Source organism: Aythya fuligula, chromosome 2 (genome assembly GCF_009819795.1).
Source record: "Aythya fuligula isolate bAytFul2 chromosome 2, bAytFul2.pri, whole genome shotgun sequence".
In the NCBI taxonomy this organism is placed as follows: domain Eukaryota; kingdom Metazoa; phylum Chordata; class Aves; order Anseriformes; family Anatidae; genus Aythya; species Aythya fuligula.
Window position 1 is genome coordinate 30,261,811 of NC_045560.1, and position 22,520 is coordinate 30,284,330.

Consider the following 22,520-nt stretch of genomic DNA (forward strand, 5'->3'; position numbering starts at 1 on the left):
ATTTCAGAAATACTAAAAACAAGCATTGCAACCTCCTTACATATTTAACATTCTTTAATAACTTCCCCATAAAAGATGCACACCCTTGACAGTCACTCTATTTTAATTTATTATCTGACTAAAATTGCTTGACAACTAAGCTACCATGACATTATGTGGTTTGATGGTGGAGCAGATGCAAGTCTTTCTCAAGGTATTAAGTACTGTTTGTAAGTTTTGTTTGTTTGTTGGTTGGTTGGTTTTACATGAGAATTTGCCTCACTATCTATCTTCCATGTCCTCCTGCTCAGGTCTCAGCAAATGAAAAAAAAAATCATCAATGAAAAAAAAAAAAAAAAGATCATCTTCCATTCTTACCTGTTTTCTATGCACTTGCTTTGGGTACACATATTGTAAACTTCATCAAATATATACCAATCCACTGGTATATTTTGTAATTAACAATATGTATCCATGGTTTGTTACGACTGCATGACTGTATGACTGTTCTATGAAAATAGTTTGTTCTTGACAAGATCTGAGATTAGACTTGTAAGCTCTTATTTGAAAAAAAAAAAAAAAAAAAAAAAGCTTTTGCAAATATACTTTTGAATTGTGGATAGCTATATCCACTTTTCTTCCTTTTTTTTTTTTAACCACTATAAATAATGCTGTCATGAAGTAATGAGTATAGACTGTTTCTTAAAAAAAAAAAAAAAGAAAGAAAGAAAGAAAGAAAGAAAGAAAGAAAGAAAGAAAGAAAGAAAGAAAGAAAGAAAGAAAGAAAGAAAGAGAAAGAAAGAAAGAAAAAGGAAAAATATTGAACAAAAAGCTATTTCTAAATTTTGTGGAAATACTTCTCTGTGCTAAGATATATAATTGATCGGTGAAAGTTGTTTTGTTGTTGTTTTGTTTTTGTTCTTAATACAGGCCTAAGATACAGATATGGAAAATAGCTAGGAGAAAATAAATCAAATATGCAGGGCTATTATGACACAGAAACTTATCTGAAGTAACTGTCCAGGTATATTTATATTGACTCACCATTATTAGTAAGTAGTTAAGTGACTGAAGAAAGTAGTGTTACCTTATGCTGTTTTATCCACAGCTAACCAAAGGCTAACTGTGACAATTAATACGCACAAGCTGATACTATCTACACACACAGTCAACTCTAGTAAATTGCTTATACCCTTAGCAATTTAGCTAAATGATGTGACGACTGAATTTCCATTCCTGTAGGAACTGCAGAAATGCATTGCAAGCCTACTATCTGGAATACAGAGCCTGTGATAACACACCAATGCTAAGATTACTGAGATCTGTCTTTGATGACCACTGTGATAACAGTAACCTAAGTGTATGAATTTATTAGGCAGTGCGTGAATTTAAAGGTTGTATAGATTATTTTTATTTTCTCCAAAATATGTCAGTAATTTATTTGTCACCCATTTCCAAGTTGGCCTGATGTTTCCTGTCTTTATCATGTCTGTTTATCTGTCCACTAATATTGTGAGTTATGTTTGGTCAGCTCACCTAATCTTCACATTTTTACTTTTTTAAGCCAATATGATTTGACTGCCTTAATACACATTTTTTTCTTGGGTATTTAGCTTGTTTCAGCAATCCCACTACTATTTGGAAGCAGATGGGACTTCTCTCTTGGTGTCTTGCCATCCTGACAGAATGATGGATGTGAACACTTGAAAATCTTTATCTCATTTTACTTTACTCTTAGATGTTTTCTAGCTTCTGCTTTGAAACTGACACACAGCTTGGCTGGTGCTTTGTATGGTTCTTATATGCTGCATGCTATCATCAGGTTGAACATTGCTTATACTCATTTATCTACTGCATCTCATTTTGCTTTTTTTCTTCTTGTTTTTTTTTTTTTTTTTCTTTTTTCCCCTGTACTTATACATAGTACATACAATTATGTACACACGTCAGGAATCTGACAATGCTTTAGAAAACAACTTTTTTTTTTTTTTTTTGGCCTCAACATACTAATGAAGCATTTCAAATACACACACTCCTGAAAATGTTAATTTTCAACTTATTGAAGGATTTTCCTTCACAACAGTAAACTACCCTTTGATTCCTGCCTATGATAAAAGGGCTAGATTTGTAGATGAGAGAGCAGTAGATGTTATGCTCATCCAGCAAGGTTTTGAACATGCTCTACCCCAGCATTCTTGTATCCAAGCAGGGAAGTTATGGTCTTGATTGGTTGAAAACAGGAGGATAAAGAAGACTGCCTGAAGATCTAGCTTTTTTGCTAGAAGAGAAAGCTTCAGGGAAATCTAATTGCGGCCTGCATATACGTAAGAGGAAGTTATGAAAATGACAAGCCAGACTACACAGTGGTGCATAATGGGATGATGGTAAAAAAAAGAGTGTAAAATGGAACAACAGAGATTCAAACAAGACATAAAGAAAAATAACTTTACCATAAGGACTGCCAAGCAGCAGAATAAGTTGCTCAGAGAAGTTTTAACATCTCCATCTGTGGAGTTTTTGAAGACTCAACTGCATAAAGCCTTCAGCTATGTGACTGCTCTTATAGCTGACCCTGCTAAGAACATTGGAGATTGGACTACTGACTTCTGCAATTCCTTCCAACCTGAATTATGGTCCGTAAGGCAGTATAAGCCCCTTGTCAGGCACAATTTTATCAAGTTTTACTCCCTTGGCCTTTCTAAGCAAGCACTGAGATTGTTTGTTGCCAAATACAATTTTTGCCATACTCTCACAAAATCCATCTTGCAGGTTCTGTTCATAATGATTTGACAGCACGCCTATTATTTCCATGAATCTATGAGGCAATGTAAAATATGCCACAGGTTACCATCAGTCTTTGTAGTGCCTTGGAGAAACAGTAAAAATTGAAAGAGGGTGTAATTCAGTAAATGTAAGTTCTGCATGTAGGTAGGAAGAGTAAGTTCTACAAAACACAAAAGATATGAGGTAGTAGTTCTTTGGAACAGTATTTGAAATCAGCAATGAATCACAAGTCAAATATGAAAAAAAAATCATGCTATTGCTAAGAAGGCTATTTTTTCTTTATAGTGGAATCATTTGCAAGACGTTAATTCCTCTTTTCTACTCAGTGCTGATAAGACATCAGATGTGGCATTGTAATTGGGAACACTACAGTTCTAGGGAGATATGAACTGAAGGGAGTAATTGGGTTGAATTCTCATGTTTTATCTAAACACAGCTAAAAGTAACACATATGATCGGATGTCTAGAGAACATTTTCTGTGAGAAAGCACTGAAGAAACTGGAGATAGTTAGGCTATGGAACAAAAGAAGGAATCTGACTGACCTTCCAGTAGGCAACAAGGAGTTTTACAGAGGAATGGAATAATTTGTTTTCCTTCTCCTGTCTGCACAGGACAAGAAACCCTGGGCCCAGGCTATACCAAGACTATTTATATTAGAAATGAGAAAGAAATTTTAGAGTAAGGACAACAAAGTAATAGAGTCATACGGTAATGGAATAATAGAAAAATCACAGGAAAAAAAATTATCTGAAAAGACAAACTAGATAAATATCTGTCAGGAATGAGGCAAGTGATACAGATAATACCTTAGGAAGAGGAATGAATATAGGTGTCTCTCTGAGGTCCGCTAAACTCTCATTTTCTTTGGTTCTATTACTAACTTCATCTATTATATCAATCCTTTTTGTTTCTCTTAATATAAACTTGTAGGTGGCACTGTTTTGGTTGTTTGGTTGTTTCGTTGTTGTTGCTTTGTTTTGCTGTAGGCCTGACTCAAGTTATGTTCTTGGATAACAACAGCTGGCATCCAACAAGGTGGTAGATTGATGTTTTTATAATTCAATACTTGCCAAAGTTTATATTAGGCATGAAGTACTGAAAACATTTTTGCTTTTGTGAAACAAGGTTTACTTCAGTTGTAGATAAGGTTTAGTATCTTAAGTATTCTATTTGCATAGACAAACATTTTGCTTGTCTTTTCAAGGGTTATCAAGGGTCTTCAAGGGTTTTCAAGGGTCCAGGGAAAAAAAAATAAAAATAAAAAAATGGGAGTGTTGATCAGTGCTCTGATGAACATGAGCTGACAGTGTGCCCAGGTGGCCAAGATGGCCAATGGCATCCTGTCCTGTATCAGAAATAGTGTAGCCAGCAGGAGCGGGGAGGTGATCATCCCCCTGTACCCTGCTCTGGTGAGGACGCACATCAAGTGCTGTGTTCAGTTTTGGGCCCCTCACTACAAGAGCATTGAGGCCCTGGATCATGTCCAAAGAAGGGCAACAAAACTGGTGAGGGGTCTGGAGCACAAGTACTATGAGGAGCGGCTGAGGGAACTCGGGTTTTTTAGTCTGGAGAAGAGGCTCAGGGGAGACCTCATTGTACTCTACAACTTCCTGAAGGAGGTTGTGATGAGAAGGGGGTCAGCCTCTTCTCCCAGATAACTAATGATAGGACTCTATGGAATGGCCACAGGTTGCTCCAGAGGAGATTTAAATTAGATATCAGGAAAAACTTCTTCTCTCCAAGAGTGATTAGGCACTGGAATGGCCTGCCCAGGGAAGGTGGTGGAGACACCATCCCCGGCAATGTTCAAGAAGCGCCTGGACAAGGTGCTACAAGATATGGTTTAGTAGCTTAGTGGGTAGTATTGGTGCTAGGAAGATGGTTGGACTAGATGATCTTATAGGTCCTTTCCAATCTTGTGTTTCTATGGGTCTATGATCATAAATGTTACCTAGTACGTGAATTACACAAGTTCAACAAGTTTAAGATACAATTTCAGACTTTCTGTATTTGCTCTGCCCTATTCACTCCAATTAACTTAAGAAACAGGTATTTTATAAACTTGAACATATGAAAAACTTAACAGATTTTACTGCTTCAAAAATATAATTTTAAAAATTTAGAAGCTTTTATCAATGCAACATATTGTATTGTCCATTTCTGGTATAATTTTCTGCTGCTCATATTTATATTATGTGAAGAGTCAAAAGTTTGTTGTGATTAAATTATTGAATTCAAAGGTTTTAACTGAAAACTTAATCTTAGAGTTGCTTGTGGAGCTTTGTGTGTAGAGTAGAGCTTGATATTTTCTTGCAGTATTTTACAAATAATTTACATTGTCCTTAATACCAGTATGATTGGTCGTGCCACTAATTTCAATTCAATTATTCAACTTTTTTTTTTTCTTGAATAACACTGAAGAATTCTTTGACGCCTAGCACATTCACAAATGTCCTACTATCAATTTCCTGTTTCTGTGCTGTCTTTACATGTGGTGCTCGTCTACATTTTAGAAACAATTTAAATTACACTGTATTAATGTACATAGGCATAAAATCTCATCCCTCTTCCCTTTCATCATTTGCTTCCTTCTTCAGTGTAACACATTTATTTTCTTTCCTCACCTTTGAGCTTCAATATTCTCTTTTGACAAAGTCACTGAATATATTCCCCTGTGTGAGGCATTTGCTTTTATTTATTTATTTATTTGTTTTGTAAGCTTAAAGATTTTCCTTTCCACTCATGATTATGAACTTATTTTTGCACTAGTTAAGGTGCATATACTTTGCCTTTAGGTGCCTTTTTATATTAATTTCTGTTATTTCTGATTCATCTAGCTTTTCCTTGCACTTATTTTGTACAAGAGAGGGTAAATAACAAATAACAAACCATACAATCAAAAAAAAAAAAACTAATTATAATTTCTTACGATTTCAATATCTGAACTTTGGGGATCCTAATTTTTGTGTATTTTTTATTTTCTCATAATTTAAGATGATACGGGAAATTTTTGAAAGTTTTTTTTTTTTTTTTTTAAGAAATAAACTGCATGTTGCTGATCAGCACTATATAAAAATTACTGAACTGCAAATAATATGTAAAATTTTCATACAACCATTTATATTTGTGGCAGAACCTTGTTAAGACTGAAGCACAGTGACCAAGAAAATCAAGAAGAGATAATTTCCTTGGATTTACAACGACTATGTGGTACTTCCCATTAAAATTTTTGTGTAGCATTTGGAAATACTGGACTATAGAATTATACATTCTGTAAAAGTGGATCTGATTTTTTAAGAGAGAGAGAGAGAAAGAGAGAGAGAGAGAGAGAGAGATTCAGAACAGCCAGTACTACCTGCTGGAGGTCATGTCCCCAAGTCAACTAGACTACAGCTGTGTCCAAGTTAAAAATCTTATTTATGAACTCTTTATTCTGTGAAATTTGGACCTCATCACAGTCCCCCTTCTGCTAGTCTTTGAAAGCATATCCAAACCAAAAGAATTCTAGGGAGTTAGACTGAATATTTCTGATTCCCCTCATATATGCAGTGCGGAGAATAGGTATAATGGGAGAAGTACATATAAAGAAAGAACCACAAGCTGGAGATGCAGTTTATAGGAGATTAACAGCTTCTCGCACCTCTTTTCCTCATAATTCATTCTAACTGTGAATATGACCATAAGACAGAACCAAGAATATACTCCTCTTTATTATTATTATTTTGTTATTTAAAATTCTCCTAAAGAAAGAGAGAATGTCCCTGTTCTTTTAAATAGTTCTGATCATGTGAGTCCTAATGGAAAAGGTTACTTGAGTTCATATTAAGTGATTAGTTTTTCCTTTATATTTTTATAGGACCTTCATAATGACAATCTAAATTTAGTGCTGTAGATGCTCATAAACCATTAGGAACAGCACAAATATCTTTTTTATAGATGGGAAGGTAGAAGATCATGAAGAATAATTCTACTTTGAATGCGTGTAAGTAAATCTATGTAAATTGCTGTCACTCAGTCATCTATGTATTCATTTCACTAGGAAAATAACATTTTAAATGATCTGTAACCAACAATTCTTCACTCTAAACCAATCAAATAATTATTCAAAACAGAAAAAAGAAAATCACTTAAGGATAAGCATGAGTCTTACCACGCCAATAGAAAAGTAGTTATTGATGATGTTGTAAGGCACTGGATCTCCTTTCTCGTCTTTATCATTGGGAATAACTTCAAATTTCCACCTGTCCAGCAAAATCTCTGAGCTGTTCTCAATGTCTTTTAAAATCTTCATTAAATTCTCTCCTTCATAACCTACCAAAAGGTGAAAATGGTTATTTTGACCAAACATAAATAAGTTTTTTGTTTGTTTGTTTGTTTGTCTCTCTTTTTTTTTTTAGTTTAGTCTTCACTCTCTTTCTAGATGGCTGGAAAAATGAAAACTATTTATATAAGACCCAAACATCAGGATTATTTTTGAAGAGCATAAAATTTTCCAGCACTTCTCATTAACAGAGAAGGCATAACTGTTAAAATGAAACTGTTCTTTGGAATGTGTCCAGAGAAGGGCTACAAAGTTGGTGAAGGGCCTGAAACACAGGTCTTGTAAGGAGTGTCTGAGGGAACTCGGGTGGCTTAGTCTGGAGAAGAGGAGGCTCAGGGGAGACCTTGTTGCTCTCTACCTGAAAGGAAGGTGTGGGGAGCTGGGGGTTGGCCTCTTCTCACAGATAACTAGTGATAGGACTAGAGGAAATGGGCTCAAGTTGTGCCAGGGGAGGTTTAGGTTAGAAATTAGGAGACATTTCTTCTCAGGAAGAGTAGTCAGGCAATGGAAAGGGGTTGCCCACGAGGTTGTGGAGTCACCTCCCTGGGGGTGTTCAAGGAAAGGTTGGACGTGGTGCTTAGGGACATGGTTTTGTGGGTGATCTTGATAGATGTTTGGACAGGATGATCTTGAAGGTCTCTTCCAGCCTTAATGATTCTATGATTCTATGACTTCACACTTAGATAAATTAATATAAACTTCGATTAACTCTATAGATTTCACTGGGTGTCAGATTTATACTGGAGAAAATAATTTGACATTCTAAATTTGCCAATCCCTTGAATTTTTCAAATTATTACAGCAGCTATTCAAAGACATAAGGTTACAGTTTGTCAAATGTTCTTGTTATGAAATTAATCTTAATTTTTAGTGCCTTTGATTTCAAAATATATGCAAAAAAAGTTCAGAATCTTAGATTTATCTGATAAGAGTCTAGCATGAGACTGAAAGATTAAAGCCTTTTTCTATTTTTTAAACCAACTGTTTCAGTGTGGTTTAGTATATAAAAAAAATGAAATCCATTCATGACTGATGACATCAGCAGAACTAACATTTTGCTATCTTTCAGCAACTTCTTTATCAGTCTCATCTTGATCTGTAAAAAGATCTTACTCTTACTTGCTAGAAGCACACTTGTCTTTAGGTAATTCCCTAGTTCACTACGCTGTATACCAAACTAAGCAGTATACTTGCTTTCATGATTCTGAGCATACACAAACTACAGTACGAATGTGCATACAAATAAAATGGGGGGACTTTCCTAGGTTACGTTTTCAGCTCTAAATACTATTCAGACAAAATGGCTTTGTAATAGTTAACTAAGATCTGTGGATTTGTTTCTTCTTCAAATCATGAATAAATTTTCATATTTAAGCAATATGTACTTGCAAGGTCATCAACAATCTAGTAATGTAAAAACCATATCTTTGGTAAACAGAAGTTATAGCTTTTGTATGAAGAAAATCAGGATAAATATAAGGAGTTCTCTTCATAGCTACTGATTCAACTGAAATTCAGCATATGGAAGACAAAAAAGTAAACAGCCATTCAAAGCCTCTGTGTTCAAAACACATTGCTGATGTACTACCTTATGGTTGTATAGTTTATTTTTTAAGTCATAGCCAACCACCACATAACAGCAGCATGCTCAGTTCCATTTGTCTGCATCCTTGAGACCACTCACCCGTGGTTTGGTTTCAGGGAAACCTGTCTCCTCTCCCAGCCTACATAAGTTCCAGGAGATCTGTGTTATGTCACTGTCTACGTAGCAAAGAACGATGAAAGCCAGAATATTTTCATGTCTTTTTTATTATTATATTTACTTTAGTCCAGATGTAGTCAATTAAAACAAAAGATAAATAGAAGTGAATGGAAGGACAGATCAAATGAAAGGTAGTACCCATCTATTGCTCTTTATCACCTTTTTTTTTTTTTTTTTTCTTGAAGAAAATGTCAAAATACCATCACAGGTAATCTTGTTGAGTGCGATTTGTTTCACCTCATTGAGAAACCTATGCTATGTGATAGATATAAGTTTCTGCAGACTTCTACTGCAACTACTTGGACCTTCTCAGCACATAAAGATGAAACTGGCAAGCACAGTTTATCTGACTTGTAAACTTATTGGTATGGAAAAACAATTTTTGATTTCAGCTAAAAGCTACAGAGATCATGGAAGAGAAAGGCGTGACTCAGTTTCTCTGATTCATATGAGCAGAGTTAATTTAAAGAACATAATAAATATATTGCTTGCTAATTGCAATAGGACTAAGCATTTTGGTTTTATTTTTAACTTGTTTAAGTGCGGTCTTTTCCCAAAGGAAAAGGAAATGGACGGGTTCAGTAACACAATAAATTAGCCTCATGATTCACCTATAAAACAGTTTAAATCAGGTAGATTGCATAAAACCAAGACATGATTATTGAGGAACACGGTAATTAGCCAAAAGACAGAATGGGGGTAGAGCACAGAGGTAATCAAATAATGAGCAAATTTAAGGGAGCTTTTTAGGCTTCTGTTACAGATGGGCTGCATAGGAAGATTTTAAGAAAGCTGGCTAACAGCTTTGCAAAGACACTATCATCTTTGAAAAGGCATGGAGACCGGGAGATGTCACAAGTGACATCACAGTAAAAAAAAAAAAAATAATAAAAAATTTGAATCTGTCATTAGAAAGGCCAAAATAATAATTTGGAGAACTACAAACCAGTCTGCCTTTGGTCCCTGGAAGAAATCATGACCAAACCCTTTTCAAACACACTTCTGGGCACATGAAGAAGTCAGCCAGCATGGATAAACCTGACCAAAGTAATTGCCTTCTGTAATAAGATGAGTGGATTTGTGGACAAGGGGAGGAACTGCAGTATTGATTACCTTAACTTTAGCAAGCCATTCAATACTGTCTCCCACAGTGTTCTTGCAGATAAGTTGGGATGTTACTGTCTGGATGGGTATGAAACTAGGTAGGTATGTAAAACTGGCTTGATTACCAGGCTTAGATAGCGGTGGCAAATAAGCTGTGCTCTATATGGTTATATGGTTACCCACAAGAACTGGTGTATCTTGGGACCTGTCCTTTTTTTTTTTTTTTTTTTTTTTTCCTTATCAGTGACCTGGAGGTCATTCTTCAAGTTTGCAGATGTCACATAAAACTAATGCTCAATGGCAGGGCTGCCATCCAGAGGAATCTAGACACACTGGAGGCATGGACTGGCAAAAGAAGAAATAACCCTTGCAATGATACAGGCTGGGGACAGACTGGGAGAGGAAAAACTCTGTGAAAAAAAGCACCAGGGGTGGTGTTGGAGGACAGCAAGCTGTGTATGAGCTCACTGAACAGCCTGGCAACATAGTCCAACACCATTCTCAGTCACATGAACAGGAGCGGAGCCAGTAGCTAGAGAGAAGTTAAGTCCCCCTCTTGCTCAGGGATTAGAATGCATCCAGTTTACAGCAGACCTGCCCTCCCTCCTCGCATGAATGTACAGTACAAGACAGACAACAATAAATGGGGGGAAGTTCAGCTGAGGACCACCTAGATAACTGGGAGCTAAGAACACTTGCTCTGTGAGGAGAAGCTGAGGAAGATAGACTTCTTCAGCCTAGAGAAGAAATGGTGGTGGTGGTAGTGGGTAACGTAATTAATAGCAGCCTGTCAAGGCCTATGAGGAAATTACCAAGACACAACCAGGCTCTTCACAGCAGTGCATGATGACAGGATGAGAGACAAAGAGTGTAAGTTGAAACAATAGACATTCAGATTGTATATACAGAAAAACTTCACCATGAAGACAGTCAAGCATAGGAACAAGCTGCCCAGAGAGAACATGCTGACTCTATTCTATGAAGACTTTAAGACCCAACTGGATAAAGTCCTGAGCAATGTGATCTACTCTTAAATTAACTCTGCTTGGTGTAGCAGATTGAACAAGAAAACCTTCTGTGATCATTTCCAGTCTGAATTATTCTATGACTTCTCAATGAACTGCCCAGAAAGTTAAGTAAGGCTGATTTGGTTGGTTTTATTTCAAGGCCTATGAGAGTAAACAATTGCCAGTCGTGACAGAAGAATGAAGAAGGTCCTCAAATGATTTGACTGAATATTATGGTTAACAAAAGTCCTCTAGCATGAAGACTATAGAGAATTTGCTTAAGACCTCTCTGGTAACAAGGTAGACATTTGGAAAAAAATAATTGTTGAGACAGAAGAAGGAAGAAACATCTGCAAAGGCTGGGAATTTCAAAATGAACACCCAGTTTCCGTATATACAATATCTGAACTGAAATGAACAACTGAGACCTGAAACAGAACTACTTATGAGCCTGTGAACTGATGTGCTTTCTCCAGAGACTGCCTGGCCTAAGACTTTCTTCTTTGGGTCTCTTTCAGGTTATGATGCTCTTTTTAATTCTGTAATGCAAATTCTGCATGGAAATAAGTTATTGGAGAAGCTGAGAATTACGTTCAGGAAAGGATGTAAAGGATATTGAAGTAATGCCTTTACATATATTCTCCTTTCAGCATTCTTTGTCTTCTCATTTCCTGATAAATAGCACCACAGCACTTATTGTCTGGAATCCTCTGTAGGAGAAGAGAAACGAGTGGACCAAAGGAACTAGTCTGAGGCTGAGACATATTTTTCATTTAATATTTATGAATATTAAAGAAGATGAAACCACTCCAAAACCATTATTAGCTGTTTTCTGTAACCCTTTCAGAACAGCCCCAATTAAAATCCATTTAAGAATACTCTTTTTATAATGTATTGATTAAAGAAATAACTGCAATACAGGTGGTAAAAAGCCAACCAAGTAGCTGTATACTACTCTCATTGTAGCTTGGAGCTTTTTTGGTGTGAGCAGGAGCTACAAGCAAGATATGAAGAGTGATTATGACCTTTGATATCTATAAAACAGTGCATACAACATTTACAGACAGCTAATTCCAAAAAGAGGAAAGGCAATAATTGTTCTTTCTTTACATACATCATAAAAGAGATGTCCAAAAGTTAAGGGTAGACTTTGTTGCATTTTTTTTTCTTTTAATTGCATAATACAAGGTATTTTAATTTGTGTTTACCTCCTCCCCATCTCAGACACCTTGCCAAATCATTTCCAGTCCCAAGAGGCAGAATAGAAACTGGAGGATGCTTAAGCAAGTTTGCTTTCTCTGTGAATAAAGAAGGAAAAACATAACTAAGCAACAAAAATTTAATTGCTTGGTACCAATGTAGTAACTGTATTACATTTTCTTTCAGTGAAAGACAGCGATATGTATTTTATACAGGAGATTCTGCAACAACAAGCATTTCATTGAGACATTCCATTGTGCAGCCCCTTCCCTAGCCAATATTCAATCCTTAATCCTAATTTACATTATTATCACTTGAACTTTTTTAACCCAAGGGTGTGATAAACATACATAAACAATGATATTCTATATTTTTCTCAGACTGAATATTCTGTGCTCTCTGTTAATTTCACCTATACCATTCCCAACTAGGAATGCAAAATAGTATTAGTTCGGGGCACGAATAATGAAACAAATCCTTCAGCTGCGTGACCAAATTTCTGTTTAGCTGTGTATTCAGTTGGATTCATGTGGAACATGACCACCATTACCAAAGACCCTTGACCCAACACCAGGGTTTAGCACATTAAGAATCAAATCTACTATTCAAGATAATCATTGATCAAGATAAACATCTCATCAAGTCTCTAAGTCAATATTTTGTATTTAATAAGAAATATTTTAAAATGTATGTAGTTAAGAGTGTCTTTTTACTTTCAACCTTTAATTTTCTAGTGTTTCAAACCAAGGATCTGTATTCAAAATCAGATGGGGAAACCCTGGTCAAGAAGTACAACTTTTCTGAAAGTGGGACAGATATTGTCCAAGTATATTTCAAATATATAATTTTTCAAATCCTTCATTTAATCACCATGAGTGGCATGTCTAGTTTAAAAGTAATATTTGATTAATTAAACAATCATCTATTTTGTTCATAGAAAAAATGCAGTCTTTTCAAATAACGTTGCTGAAAGGTAACTACATGATATTTTAGATCTCATGACAAAGGCAACGACACAATTAACAGCTACAAAACTTCACCCTTTCCAGTTTAGACAGTTCACCTGATATTTATGTACATTGATTTACAATTCTGAAAGCTATTTGAGAATTACAATCAATAGCACGTATTTGCAAAAGGACTTTTTTTTATCTCCCCTTCCTTTTTTTTTTTTTTGGTCAAACCATGATCAGAAATATGTCTTTGACACTCCATGACATCATTTTCACTTAAGTTTTCTGGTCCACAGTTCCCACAAAAAAAGCACATTTTTTAACACTCTCCAAACAGCAAAGTTGAGTCTTTTGGCCTTTCTTCATCTCCTTCCTCAGTTCCATTGCCAGACATTCCCATTATTTTCTCTGCAGCCTCTCTAGTGCCCACTAAACAATGCTGTGGTGTGGAAGATATGCTAATAATCATTGGGAAGTTTGAATCTGTAATATCTTGACCTCTGGTCCTTCCTAATTATACACAGGACTTTATGGCCAACTGACTGAAAGAACTCAACATCTGAAATGATGTACATACCCCACAGCATGGGCATCTAAATGGCTGTAAAAACAATTCTTTTCAAAGGACTGTTATGACATTGTCTCCATTATGGAATAATGGAACATAAACAGAAATTTGGTAGCTGCTCTGATTCAGTATACGGAACAGACTTTGAACTGAAAACAGTTTTGATTCAAATTTCTTGCCTTCTGGGAATCTGCGGGACTACAAACATTGAACTTATCCAAGGATTTTGCAATTCTAATACCCTTAAAAATAATAATTTCTCAAACTATTAAATTTCAAAAATTTAAATGGACATCTTGTATGAAACATTTGTATCCACATGCTCGTAAATAGTAAAGAACAGTAAAATGAAAGATATGAGTCCAGCAAAACTATGTAAACTCTGTTGATTACCTATGCAATCCAAAATCCAGCCTACTGTGCCATCTCCACCACATGCTAGTACTCTGAACTCAGGAACATCTCGGAAAAAACTTAACCTAAAAAAGTAAATGAAGATATCTATTTAATTAACATAAATTCATTGTGCATTGTTCCTACATTTTATGGCTTAAGACATTTCATTTAATACTAAATGATAGTTTAACACTTTAAATAATAATCACCTTTGCCCATGCACTCATTTTTTACACAGACGACAAATACAATCCAACAGTGAATTATCTGATAAATTTAATATATATCTATTAATTCAAGGGTTATTATGATGCACTAATATTAGAAAAAGTTGGGAACTAATGGCTAATCCAAATTTTTGTGTCAGTTCAAAACTTGTTTCAAATTATTCTTAGCAAATATTATCTGCTTACTCAGTTGTAAATACAACAACAACAACAAAAATGTAGTCTCTCTAGACAGAAAAGTCTAATGTGGCTGAATATATTAGCCACAAAACTTTCTTCTGAGGTGGTGCCTATAAGAGCATATGAAAATTGCATATTTATATAGTACACTAATACATAATAAGCTGAGCATCTGTGGTTGATAAAACAATTTTGCATCGTGGTTTAATACAATATGTGTAAGCATCAGATTGAAAGCACCCATTACATCATCCTGCAAACTACTTTAAAAGAGCAACATCTTTGATAATATTTGCCCAGCTATTTTTGCTTCCACATACATTGAGTGCTGAACAATATCACTCTATCATTATGCACTTTATACAATACCAATGTTCCATAATGCTGAAAAGTGAAGATATATTAAAACCACTCTAAGTTGCAATATTTTTAATTTAAAACTTTTTTTTTTAGGACAGCTTTTGATATGTACTGAAATTATTCCTTACAAATAAATTGTAACTAGACAAAAACCTTACAGTAATTTTGCTGAATTATATATATGTATATGTATGGCCATTCAAATCTATTCTACTCTTTAATGTCAAAGTCATCTTAATGCATAGTTTAAAAGCTGGTGACCAGATCAGATTTCCAGTTTGCAACCTCACAATAAATGCACAATCATTATATTGTGTACAAATTCTTAAATACAAATAAATATACTGAATAAGTTACAAGTGTAATAAATTATTATACTTGTAAGTGTAATATAAATTATTACACTTGTAAGTGTAATATAAATATGTGTATAAGTTAAAAGCTGTTTCCCATACGAAGCTTTGGTTCTGTTAAGGGAATGGTGTTTCTGTCTCTAGAAAGTTTTTTATTATTATTATTATTTTTTATTTAATGTCACTTTTTAAAATGAAAAACTACAGAGAAAAAGAAAGAGCGTGTGAACAGAAGGGGAAGCAAAACAGTCAAAAAAAAAAAAAAAGAAAAAAAAAAAAAAGAAGTAATTTAAGATGTAGAAGACCATAGACAGGATAACTTATTTTTTAATTAGTTTTAAACAAGAATTTCAAGGTAAACAAATTTACATAGATAAGTCCATCACATTGTCGTCCTACTCCTAATTTCCTCTGCTCAGGAGAGCTGTTACACAATAACAAGTGTCAAGTACAATGTTTCAAGGATGCTTACTCATTCTGTGTCAAACCCAGTTCTGCTCTTCTCACCTTTTATTCGTCACTTGACGAATCTGAAGGACAAGCGCTCTAGGATCTCTTCTGATCCAAAATGTCATGTGCCAAATATGGCTGGTTACTCTTGGAGAACACATTTTCTAATAAGTATGTATGCTGAAAGACCCTCTGCTGTAAGTCACATCCCATCACAATGAGAGCAAGCAGAAAAATATCCTGGTTCACAGGTGTGCCTCGCCATCTTTTCATAAGAACTAGCAAAGGGACAAATGCTTTTCATTACCAGCATTCCCACTTTGACCCAATGGTGTTGGTTCTTTAGGAAGTTAGCAGATCTGTTATGCTACTTCCACCACTGAGGGTATTTCAGATTAATTTAAAATGAAGTTATAGAGGTGAGGGCAGGGTACTAACTTCTATTAATATTTAAGCACTTCTACCATATGTAATACATGTCAAAAAGAAAGCTGGGCGGAGTGGGAATAAAAAAAAACAAAAACAAAAACAAAAAAAAAACAACAACAACAAATAATCAAGCAATCAAACAAACAAAAACATTGGGTTGATGCTAGTTTTAATCCAGATAGGCAGAATAAATCTCAGACAACTTTTTATAAGCAGGCATCCTCACCATATGGCTTTCAAGGCATAATATTCATTTAAAAAAAAAAAAAAAAAGGACTCAAGAATCTGACAAAACTGTCAAAAAATTCTCACTAAGATTCATTCATATTTCCACTGGAGCATTTTATACACATAAACAGTGAATTTCCCAAACAATTAATATCATGTACAGAATTAAGTGCAAATGACCTTTCCTTTTTATAATTTTAAATATAAAACTATGATTTTTAAGTATAAAGGCAATATTTATATTTTCATATTTTATATAATGCATATGAAACAAATATAAAGTTTAATATATTATATATTTGGTATGTAGGATATATAAGGATATTCCACATACATAAAAATATTTGAGATATAAAATATATATATAAATATAAATATATTTATAAATTTAAATGTAAATAAAGCTCTCTTACTGAATTAGAATTAGCCTACATAAAGAGTTTGTAAGGGAAAATATTTTTCTGCTTCATATGGTTCCAAACAAACTCAGTAAGAGTGAAGAAAGAATTAGACAGATTTCTTAATAGAACTTGAGGGAAAGCATAAGTATTTCCTATCAACATAGTTTTAGTCAATTAGTATCTTAATAACAATTATTACCTGTTATCCACAGAACATTTTTAAATGATTCAAAAATAAATATTGGAGAAGAACATGGTAAAAAGGTTTGAAGCAGACATAAAACAGTGGAAGTCAAATAACAAAAATATAAAATAAATCTTTCAATAGGTCTCTTTCCCCAAAAGTTTAATCTCTACCATATATATATTAACAGTTTGGTTAGACAATTCCTCTACATAGCACAATGTGGATCTTACAGCAAGCATGGCATGAATTAAAAAGGACAAATATCCATTATGGTAGCAACCTTGTAAGATATTACATAGATATGAAAAACAGGTACAACAGATAACTTCAAAACATAATTTATCTGTATTAATTTGTACTGTAATCCACGAGCAATATAGTTATTGCAGTTCTTTTTTTTTGTTGTTGCTCACTATAAAAGTTGCCATTAAAAGTGGCCAAAAACATTACCTTCAATTAAAAAAAAAAAAAAGTTTTCCACTTTACAGATAATGGTAAAATAGTAAAAGGCTTTTCTACATCAGAAATTCAAGTAGTCAAGTAATAGAAAATAGAAGAGCTAGACTGGTACATTCAAACATTATACTGATACAGACTAACCCAATTAATGCCGACTCTTCAATCATTTGCAAACAAGCAACAAGAAGGATCAGCAGAACTTCTCCTACTAACATCTTCTACCACAGGACACACAACACTCCTATAAGCTTGGGAATAAAAGCTAAAAAGCCACAACTATAATAATACCAGGAAAACTACAGAAATTGCCTCCTAAGGACTTAAAATAATAGGATATTTGCTAGGTAAGTTGTTGGATGATTCTGAAAAATGAACCATTTTTCTTACAAACAATCCCTAAATTTGGTTTACAAGACACTGTTACACATGATTGTATTTCTATCATCAAAATTGAATAGACCATCTAATTCTTGTCTGATGATGAAATTGTTATACCATTAACTATCGCTCCCTAGCTTTTACAATACTTCCCCACTTTGCACATTGTGCAAATTTCATTACCATACACAGAATTCTTAGGTCAGGGTCAATAATTAATACAGTAAATAGGATCAATCATACTGTGTTGAAAAACCTACCAATAAATATCTATCTTCATCTCAGTAGGTCCCTTGTAAATTGACCTGGTTTAGTCTGAACAAGTTTCTTATCTCCTGGAAATAAAACAAATTCAATTAAACCACTGAAGGTGTTTGATACCAGCCTATTTTTAGTATTATTTTTATTTTGCCAGACACAAGAATCACACACGGAGGCAATTACTGAGTTTCTGCTGATAAATTAGTAATTTCCACCTGAAAGATGGCAACTGTTTCAACTACCTACACTACTCCAGTTCAGTTTCTTATAGTCATCTTATCAAAGCTATATGAATAGAGAACCTATTAATGAATCAAACACAAACCCTAAAGGACTTTACTATTTGTATGTTAATCATGTATAATTGATATATATAATCATATATATAATCAGAGCAAAATTGACTTACGCACTGATGGCTCTCCCCTGTTCTTACAGAATTATTTTAGGAACTGTTGTCCTATTCAGAGTAAAACTATTTTAAAATGTAATTGGCAATGCTTTCCATTAAGGTATCTGCACACACTCTTCCCCCCATACCTAGTAGCAGTGTACTATACAAAGATTTCAGGAATCAGCAACATAGGATATCTTAGTAGATATCCATCAGCCAGCCTTCTTCACTCAGAATAGATGAAAAAATTAAAACTGCGGATAGCCCAAGCAAAGAATAAGACATTGATACTGGTACCTGTACAGGTACCTGGTACAGGTATCAACAAAATGTAAGGTAAATTGTAAAATATCAGGAGATATTAAAATACTATATAACTTGGTAAACTTCTCAATTTCAGAGATCAAAGTGGGGAAAACAAACAAAACTTAAGTATCTGTCCTACGGTAGAGAAATTTCCTCTTAAATGCTCTAAATGTTATTAGAGCCACTTCAGCTCTTAGGGCTAAAATCTGTATTTACTAAGCTGCTTTTACAGATACCCTTCAGTAATTTGGATTCAGTGTTTGGAAAAGGAGAGTAATCTAGAAACAGATGATCAGTATAATTTCAAAATACTTTTGTCTCAGCTTCTTAGCCAATATTACTATACACACCACAGGAATTTTGCCAACGATAATACTTGCCTAACTGTAATCAGATGCAAGACTAAAGACTACAGAAGCTCTGCAGTATTATTTATGGGAAAAAAAATGTATTCACTGTTATTTCTCTTATGACTTCTGTTTTAAAACTTCCTTATTCCCAGTAATAAAGTAGTCTGGTTTTAAAGGTATTGAGACAATAAAATAATATTGAACAAATAAATATGTAAAATTTTGAAACTTTTAAATGTTTGAGAAAGTGTGGCATAAATCAAATACAGTAGTAGTACTTAAAAAAGAATCTTGAATGGCATCTCTAACTTTACCAACCGTATGATAATTATGAGTGAGTTAGTACTTCACTTGTATATTGGAATAGAACCTGCATTGTGTATGAATGGAAGTGAATAAAAGATAAATGTTCACCCTAAATATCACCAGCTCAGAGAAGTAACAGCCTGCTAAACCTTTTAAAAAAGATTTACATTAACAAAAGGCTAATCTGTTAGATATTTCACAATTCATGTGAACTCTATAATTTGGAAACCATCCACTTGTGAATTCACAATGCTGGGTTTGAACTAGCAATTTCACTAATTTGGATGCTCTGCTCATTATGATTTCCCCTTAAACTAGGGGAATATCCATATGAAAGCACCAAGTTGAAAGTCAGAGCAATTACACTGTTACAATGTTTACCCCTTTATTGTACTGACCATACTATACTGCTGCCATTTTACCAAACAGAATACAATCCCTGACAAATGGTTATTTTGTTTGGTCATTGAGTCTATGAATGTAAACAAAAATTAGTTTTTCCTTGTCTAGACTGACAACTGAGCTGGCCATGTAACTGGACAACACACACTTTTTATCCTCATTATAAAACTCAGTTACAGTTTTGTATATATTGTAATGACACTATTCATGAGACAGTAATTACAATAAATCACTAATAAAAAAAGTTTCAGTAAATCCAGTTTATCATAGCATGGGACAAAATATTCCTCTCCTGGAATGGCATTTTAATGTGCAAAAGTTAAGTAGTAGGTGGGTATCTTGCAGCTGAAAATATTGTTTTCAGCTCATAATTTCTAAAGATACAGGTGGCTACCAATTTAAAATCCCAGGCTTGCTAAAAATGATGGAACAATTAGAAAAATATTATCTCAGTCTTGCAATAAGTGACCATGCAGAATCACTGGTGAACTTCATGGTTATAGTGGACATTTTACCAGAAAAGTAATTCAAACCAAGACCCTGTGTCTTGGTTCCCACACTGATGATATCAGTCCCTATCACATACTTCACGCTCAAAAATACCATGAATATACCTAGGTTTTCTGTAATTATTGCTTACAATGTATATCGAACTATTTTCACATTATAGCAATATAGTCAATAGATGGCCCAAATTATTTTGATATGGATATTGAACAATAATGGTAGTGTAAAACCTATGATCTTTGCAAGAATAAAATTTGCTTTATCTGCATAAAGAAAGAAGGATAGCAACCTTACTGATTATAGAGAGATACGTGCCAGTCAGAAGAAGGAAAGCAGAAGCACTTGTGGGAAAAGTGAATCAATAAATGCTGAGTAGTGGATGTCATAGGTACAGTGAATTTCAGAAATAACTTAAAAATGATAGTCAAAAACTTACTTGGAAACGACTGAGAAAAGGGAACCAGTTCAAGAAGGCAGGGAGGAGGGCAGGAAACAAATAAGCAGGCTAAAGGATGGGCTTTTTTAGAATAGATTCCAGACAACAGGTTTTGTGGATGTGGCAAACTCACCAATGAACAGTTACAGTGGGTAAGAGAGCAGTGAATTATCCCGGACCACAGCTTTACCAGCCTAGACTTAGTAGTAGTACTGGAAATTAGTGATATTTACAATATTTGAAGATTGTGGTATGCATATTGCAAACACCTTGGACATCACACAAGTAAAAATATTGTTAAACAACTGTTCTATAATTATATTTAAAACCAAGTTTCATGTGTTAAGACTCACTGTGTTCTAAATTCGACTGATTTAAGATGCATAACTGTAACACAGTTAATCATTAGAGTACAACTAATCCACCATGGCTTGCTCTGCCCTTTGGCAAAAATATAATTCTTCCAAAGAAATATGGATCAGGTCCAAGGTGTTATATATGGTGTGGTAATTCGTGTCGAGAAGATGGTTGATATTAATAAAGAAGGGGGAGATTTGGGAGCGTGTCCATGGGGGTCGGAAAGCCCTGTGGTTGATGGTAACATCAGACTCTTAACGATGAGGCCATCAGGAATGTAAAAGAGTTTAGAGGGAACAAAGAAGGGTGATTCAGGAGACTCCATGCAGTCTCTGGTTTCTTGTTCTTCAGATGGTTTCTTGTTCTCCAGCCGTTAAGGCATGGATGTTTCTGGGTGTTTGCTGTTGTTGTTACATTCAACGTTGTTTGACCAATGAAAAGTTGTTTTGAAAAGAACTGCTATGGGGTGAAGGGTATAAGAGGGGAGCCTGTCCTCAAGATTTAAAAAAAAAAAAAAAAAAAAAAAAAAGGCAACACGAAGTTATGTCACCAATAAAGAAGCAGAAAGAAGGAATGAAAAGGAACAGGCTAGCAGAACAGAGACCAGGATGGGAACAGGCACATTGATCACCTCATGAAGATAGGTTCGGCCAGACTCAGCAAACTGCTCAGAGAAGCTCGTACAGAAAGTCGCTGGAAACAGGCGCACTGGAGCAGGAGAGAAGCTCAAGCTGATAGAAGCAGACCCACGCACACAACTGCCCCTCGCTGGTAAGTAGTTGCGCATTATGGGGAATCATACGTCCTTGGAAACAAAGACTGTCCTGGTAACCTTACAGCTTATTCTCCTTATTAACAATCAGACAGTTTATGATCTTGAAATATGGGACCAAATTGAGGTCAAGGTGTGGGACTCTGCAACTAAAAACGACAAGGTTGCAGTGGGATTGCTCGGCACCTGGCGAGCAGTCTCTGAGGCCTTAAAGAGACATGTGGGGCCACAGTCAGAAACGTGTGGTTTGCCAGATAGTGAGGGAGCTGCGGGCTCCTTTACTGATCCGACTGCTACATCATCGGCCCCTCCGCTACAGCCATCGAAGGCTTTTGCTGTTACGCCCCCTGCTGACCTGGACGTGCCTTTTGACCCAGGCCCTATTGGCCTTCAAAAGGAGATGGATATGCTTTTCTTCGATCTGGTAAGAACGGGATACATAAGGCCCGAAGGCCAAGTTGCTTGACAACTTAAAGCGAGACATATTGTTCAAAAGGAATGGAAAAATGGAGGCTGCTAAGTCATGGAACTTAAGGTAACAAACAATCCTTTTTCTGATTGTATAGGCATACTCGGGTTTAGTATGTAAAAGCAATGTTCTGTATATTTAGAATGTTTGACGTTCGTGTGTGCGTGTTGGTGGAGCATAGACTCCCCGCACACCCAGCGCTGTTTACTTGCCTTTTATATCTTTTATAAAT

At 35.0% G+C, this 22,520-nt stretch overlaps 1 protein-coding gene across 9 annotated transcripts in view; it reads right to left on the reverse strand.

Moving 5' to 3' along the window:
* The window catches only part of DGKB (diacylglycerol kinase beta), a 361,100-nt gene that overhangs the window by 192,473 nt on the left and 146,107 nt on the right, over positions 1-22,520 (reverse strand). For all 9 annotated transcript variants that reach the window (XM_032182678.1, XM_032182686.1, XM_032182684.1 and 6 more), the window contains 3 exons: positions 14,074-14,159; positions 12,168-12,257; positions 6,916-7,076 (listed from right to left, as the gene is read on the reverse strand). In XM_032182678.1, coding sequence (XP_032038569.1) covers positions 6,916-7,076; positions 12,168-12,257; positions 14,074-14,159 — 337 coding nt within the window. The remainder of the gene's footprint in view (positions 1-6,915; positions 7,077-12,167; positions 12,258-14,073; positions 14,160-22,520) is intronic.